The sequence below is a fragment of the Artemia franciscana genome, chromosome 8 (genome assembly GCF_032884065.1).
Source record: "Artemia franciscana chromosome 8, ASM3288406v1, whole genome shotgun sequence".
NCBI lineage: Eukaryota > Metazoa > Arthropoda > Branchiopoda > Anostraca > Artemiidae > Artemia > Artemia franciscana.
The window spans coordinates 32,315,888-32,321,914 of record NC_088870.1 but is presented as its reverse complement, the minus strand read 5'-3'; the positions used below and the strand labels follow the sequence as shown (position 1 = coordinate 32,321,914).

Here is a 6,027-nt window from a genome sequence, read left to right as displayed (position 1 = left end):
CGTAATGTTATGTCTATGAACCACCGATTGTCCTTGAAGTTAAAGCTGCTGTATCTCGTCCACAGATTGATTACATGTAAATGTAATAAATAAATTTGGACGACCATAGAGACGAACATACGCAATAGCATCTTGAGCATATTCATGCATATGACGAGGACTGCCAGCATATGACGAAGGTAAAATCGTTAATTTTCCAACGTTTGTGGTATTACCGTCATTTACAACCGCATCTCGCAAATGAATGTATTGTTCAGGAGCTTGGTCTGATTCAGACGGATAAATAGCAAACGTTCTGATACAATTTTTGCATACATATCAACGACGTATTGGTGAAATAATTGACGGCATTTTAAAATATAATTGTCTTCATCCTGCCGAATCATTAGTCTATAGGAATAATAATGCATTACGCTGCATTTCTTATTCATTTCTTTGTTTGTGGCTGGATTCATCAATTTAATATTAAAGTGATAGCCGTCGGTTCCATCCCAAAAAATGATAGGATATTGTAGGGCATCGTAGCATCGATGAGTTTCAGCAATTCTTACCAACTGAGCGTTTCGCTTATGAAGAATAATATCTCGAGGAAAAAACTAATCACCGACCATAACGATTGCCACTTCGTCGATAGTTGGAGCATTGTATCTACGCACATGTTGGCCAGGAGGCGTTTTGTCAGCGGAAATAACAATTTTATGCGTATCAGTAGGCATCAAATCGATGGCTGTTTTGAACAGACGCACTAAATTATTATTTTCGTGGAAAAGATGTTGCAATAGGGAAACGATTGTCCTTTCAACGTTCGGAGAAATTTCGTAAAGTGTATTCAATTCAGAATATCTATCACTGATGATGTACAATTGTAAAAATTTATGATTTTCGCCTGAGAATGGTAGAAGTGACCCTGCTCTTTGATCAATTTGCCCTTTTACTTTGAAAGTAGGCATAAATTGATCTGGATTTTCGATTTGGGCACCAAACGACGTCATTTGGAAACATGAGTTCTATTTTTTTATCTGTGATAAAAAACGCTTAGATTCTGACATAGTTCCAGTAAGCAAAGTCTTCAATGGCTCTGGTGGTGCAGCCAATAGAGGAAGTTTAACTTTTCCTGAGGCACAACACATTCCCATTGTTTCACCATTGAATTTCAAGGCCTTGCAATAGGGACAAATTTTAGACATAGTCCCGATTTGAAAACATCTACTATAATCATAAACTGGGCTGTACCTGAATGCCAGGCGATAACTTTCAGGTTGCTCTTGTGATTCCTCGGCACGCTTTCTTTTCTTACTTTTTCTATCAGCTGCAAGCCTGTTTTCTTGCAGTTTTTGTGATGCCTTGGCACGCCTTCTTTTTTCACTTTATCTTTTAGCAGCAAGTCAGGTTTCGCGTTGCTCTGCTTGCTTTTTGGTAAAATTCTATAACATTGACAGTTGGAGAAATCATGTTTGTGTGTTGACTGACGTCATATTTGTCGACTGACGTCATTATAAGGATTGAGCTGTATGCGTCATGAAGTTGTTTGTCGACTGACGTCATGTTTGTCAACTGATGAAATTATATACCGGGACACTGGGACAAGAATGCGACCGGAACACAGGGAATATAAATGACGACCGGGAACCTCAAAGAGAAATAAATTACGACCGGGACACAGGGAATATAAATGACGACCGGGACACAGGGACACAACTACAAAGGGGACGCCGGGGGCACAGGCAGGATATATAAATGACGACCGGGACACAGGGATTGTTAAATAGAAATTACAGACTGGGACACCGGGACAGAAATGACGACCGGGACACCGGGACAAGGGAATATAAATGACGACCGGGACACTCAAAGAGAAATTACAAATTGGGACACCGGGACACAAATGACGAACGGGACACAGAGAATATAAATGACAACCGGGACACAGGGACACATCATTAGAATAATGAGGTATAGATCTGAATACAGATTGTTTTTAACATGGACAATTATATGTTGCATGTTCAAGAGTCAGTAAACCTCACAATCTATTTATATGCACAGACAATGGGACAGCGAAGAATGTTGTATATTCGCATGTTTTACGTAGTTAAAAACATATGCATATATATATATATATATATATATATATATATATATATATATATATATATATATATATATATATATATATATATATATTATATATATATATATATATATATATATATATATATATATATATATATATATATATATATATATACAATGGCGCGTAACTAATATGGCACGTAACGACTTACGCGCGCGGGGGGGCTTGAGGGGCGCGAAGCGCCCCACCAACTAGGTGTTGGGGTGGTGCGAAGCGCCACTCCAACAGCCTTCTCTTTGCCCGGCAAAACTAAAACTAAAAGACGAAACGAAGCAAAAGTACTTTTACATAACTCAGTTTTCATTTTTGTTCCTTCCCATTTTCAATTTTGTTACCTTGTTGCTAAATAAAAAGAAGCAGCTTGAAATAAAACGTGAAAATTATAATTAAGATCAATATCCCCGTAACACACTGTGCCAATTTGACACGACAATGAAAAAGAATAGCTCTTATAAAACCTCAGAAGGACAGGAGTTACATGAAAATACAGCAACAAAAAATAGGGAAAAAGGTGAACAGCTTAATATATCCTGAGGGGTGGCAAACAGTTATATCTGACATATAATTCTATTTTTTAATTGTGACCTTTACAGCTTTGAACAGGAAAAATTCAGGTTTAAGACTTACCATATCGATAGTACTACAGGTGGCAGAGCAATAGGTATTCTCTCTAAAATCTTAGACTGTCAGACTCCTCAGGTATAGTTGTAAATATTTTACCACTAACAACTTGAAGTTTTTTGAAAGCCTGACAGCAGAGGGATTTCACTTCAAGAGGTAATTCTTTATATCGGCTTAATGTTTCAACCTAGGCTGACCTTTTTCCGCATAGGCTGAAAGTAATCATGGGAAGTACTTCGAGTACTTAAATTTCAAGTACCACTTAAGTACAAAATCAAGGTACTTGAATTTTACTTAAGTACATTCTTCCTGGAGTACTTAATACCTAATACTTAAGTAAAATAAATCGGTACTTGAAGCTTTCATGTACCAATAAGTTCTTAAGTACTTTCAAGTACTCTCCCAAATACACTCCACTTCAATGAACTGACTTTTTTTCACAGAAAAGGATTTTTCCAAAAAAAAGAGAATTTCAAAACTCAAAAGTAGTAGGATTTCAGGATTTGGCAAAAAATTGTTTGATTTTTTTTTTAAGAAAAATGTTTCTTTAGTAGCATTTATCTGACAATCAAAAGCATTCAGAAAAAAAATAATGAGGCTCAAGCCCTCTGCGGAGTAGACTGCTCCATTGGTTAGAGCACTAGCAGATGGTGTTGAGCGGTGGTTTAGATTTTTCGTGGGTTCTGTCCAAAGCTGCAAAGACTACGTCCTCGCAACATGCAGTACGTCCATGTTCAAGAACAAAATATTCCCCGACAGCTGGAAAGAAGCAGCTGCAAAAATATTGGTTGAGGAGGCAAAAAGGATGAGAATAAGTGATTCTGATGACGACAAGTCCAGCCGCTTGCCAGGTGATGGTTTCTACAAATCCTCAGAAAATGAGAGAGATTCATCATAGTTTGATTCTGCAGTTAACAAAGTGAAGTTAGAGGTTTTGCAATATCTAGGAGGTAAATGGAGGAGCTTTTGCGTCGTTATGGATTACCCTCATGTGTAGCAAGTTTTTCGAAAGTACAACTGTGTATTTTCATCTTCAGCTCCGGTTGAAAGACTTTTTTTTAACTTCAGGATCCATTTCGTCTCTACGAAGGAATTGGCTTGGAGACCTCAGGGTTGAATGCTTAGCAGTATTAAAAGCATATTCCCAGTACCAGCATCTCCACCAGAAGACAAATCATTAACTTTGAGCAAGAAAGGCTATACTTTTTTCATTGTTTCTTGACTTAGAACAATGCAGTTTGGACTAAATGGGAAAAGAAGAAACCACCCATTGAAGAATTCCTAGAGTTACCTAGAATCCTGGAATTAGTTACTTTGGTAGACTGTTGGATGACTTTCGTTAAGTGAATACATGTGGCACTGTTACTGTTTAAAACTAACCAGCGTTCAAAGAAGCAGACCACTACTGTCTTTCGTGGTGTTTAATTATTTGTTTAACCAGCACAATGCCTTTATTATATGACTTTATTTGATTTCCATTATACGACTAGATATGACTGAGCTAGAAATGGTGCTAGCAGAGTTGTACTTAAGTAGTACTTGAAGTACTACTTAAGAACAAGTCCTGTGCTTAAAACTCAAGCACTACTTAATCACAATTGTGGTCTGGTACGTAATACTTGATACTTAAGTACAAAAATTGGAAGTACTTAATACCTGCTACTTAAGGACAAATTTGAAGTGCTTGTCACGACACCTGTTGAAAGTTTGTTTTGTCCTACGAAAGCGATTTTGTAGGTTTACTTCATTAATTTTGGTGCCAGTTTGGTACAAAATCTTGTAACACTGTTCTGTGACCCCTTATGCATCTTCAACTGAGACAAAATCGGACTGACTACTTTCATTTAACTTTTGAACATGCCAAAACAATGTCCTACTATTATGCAGTCTTACTGCATTTTCCAGATCCTCAGCAAATTTGAATATAAACTCCATTTACCATCTCCTCATTAATGTATAATCTCATACTTTCTCTTCTTTTCTTACTTTCCTCTTATTCTAGCATAATCTACTACCCCGAGTCTTCTTGAGCCGACCCCTATTCTCTTCATAGATGCTTCAAATTTTTTGCCACTATTCCTATCTGCTTTTCTGTCTTTCCTCCCTAAGATGTTTTCTGGTAAGAAAATCCCCTCCCTGAGGTGCTTCAAATCTGTCCAAAACTTTTCCATCCATATTTTATATTATAAAACTATAAACTTTCCAGTTTTATATCCAACTGCTCTTGGAAAGTTCTACTCAGGTTCTCATATCGGAGTTTATCAACGACTTAACTACCTACTGACCTGGAGGTAGTTACTCTTTCTAAATTTGAGCTTTAAATTAACCCTAGACACTAGACCTCTCTTCTTAATACTTAATATCAGCAATCCTATCCACTCTAGCGTCTTGTGTCAATCCTACTGGTCTTTAATTTACAGTACAATATTCTATTGGTCAGCCGTCATACCATCATGCGAGTACTATGATAAGCTATGGACCATCTTAGAGTCATGAAAAGGAAGATCAGATATATAAGGAATGCATTCAGTAATTGGAAGAGTTAAATTTCTGTTGTAGCAGCAATGAAAGTTTATCTATAGTAGAAATGTTCAGACAAATTACTATAATACATTGTATTCCCATCTCCAACTGAGATTCGTATTTAAGGCGTATTATGGCGTGAAATGCGACAAATTTGATTACGTAAAATAAGGGGTGGTACTGGAATTAGTTTCATATAGGTAGATTATATTTAATTTTTTGCCACCAATATCAGCCAGCTTCTAGCTTCTTAAGAGTTAATCTAAGATCTTGATGGAAATGTTTTTGAGATATATAGGGAGGTGGCCAAGTCACAAGCTTAGAAGAGTCGAATAGAGACGAAGTACCTGCCAGTTCATATGCAAATTGGTTAAACCCCTTTCACGTGTTAAACTAGCTAAATATCAGTTTTTAGCCGACATCAATATTGAAGGTTCAACATCCACATCAGGGTTGCATATAAAACTGGAAGAGTATTATGACTGGTAGTTTCTGATTATGCTTCGACCCTTATGTTTAGTTAAGCTGGCATGTGAATTGGACTTTACAATCTACAATGTTATTTGAAGTAATTTGGCACACCCGAAATAAGATCTTTCTTGGTATCCAAAGTAGCAGTTCAATATAAGTGGACTGACGATCATATTTCGGTGTATCTACGACTCATGGATGCATTGTCTTGACGACTACACCTGAAAAACGCAAGTTAATGTAAATCCGACAATCATAACACAGAAGGTAAAAGTTAA

The 6,027-nt window shown here is 36.9% G+C and overlaps 1 protein-coding gene across 3 annotated transcripts in view; it reads right to left on the bottom strand.

The window, feature by feature from the left end:
• Positions 1 to 2,250: 2,250 nt before the first annotated feature.
• LOC136030306 (retinol dehydrogenase 13-like) overlaps positions 2,251 to 6,027 on the bottom strand; it is a 46,883-nt gene continuing 43,106 nt past the window's right edge. For all 3 annotated transcript variants that reach the window (XM_065709196.1, XM_065709198.1, XM_065709197.1), the window contains exon 4: positions 2,251 to 5,970. In XM_065709196.1, coding sequence (XP_065565268.1) covers positions 5,942 to 5,970 — 29 coding nt within the window. In that variant the 3' untranslated portion in view covers positions 2,251 to 5,941. The remainder of the gene's footprint in view (positions 5,971 to 6,027) is intronic.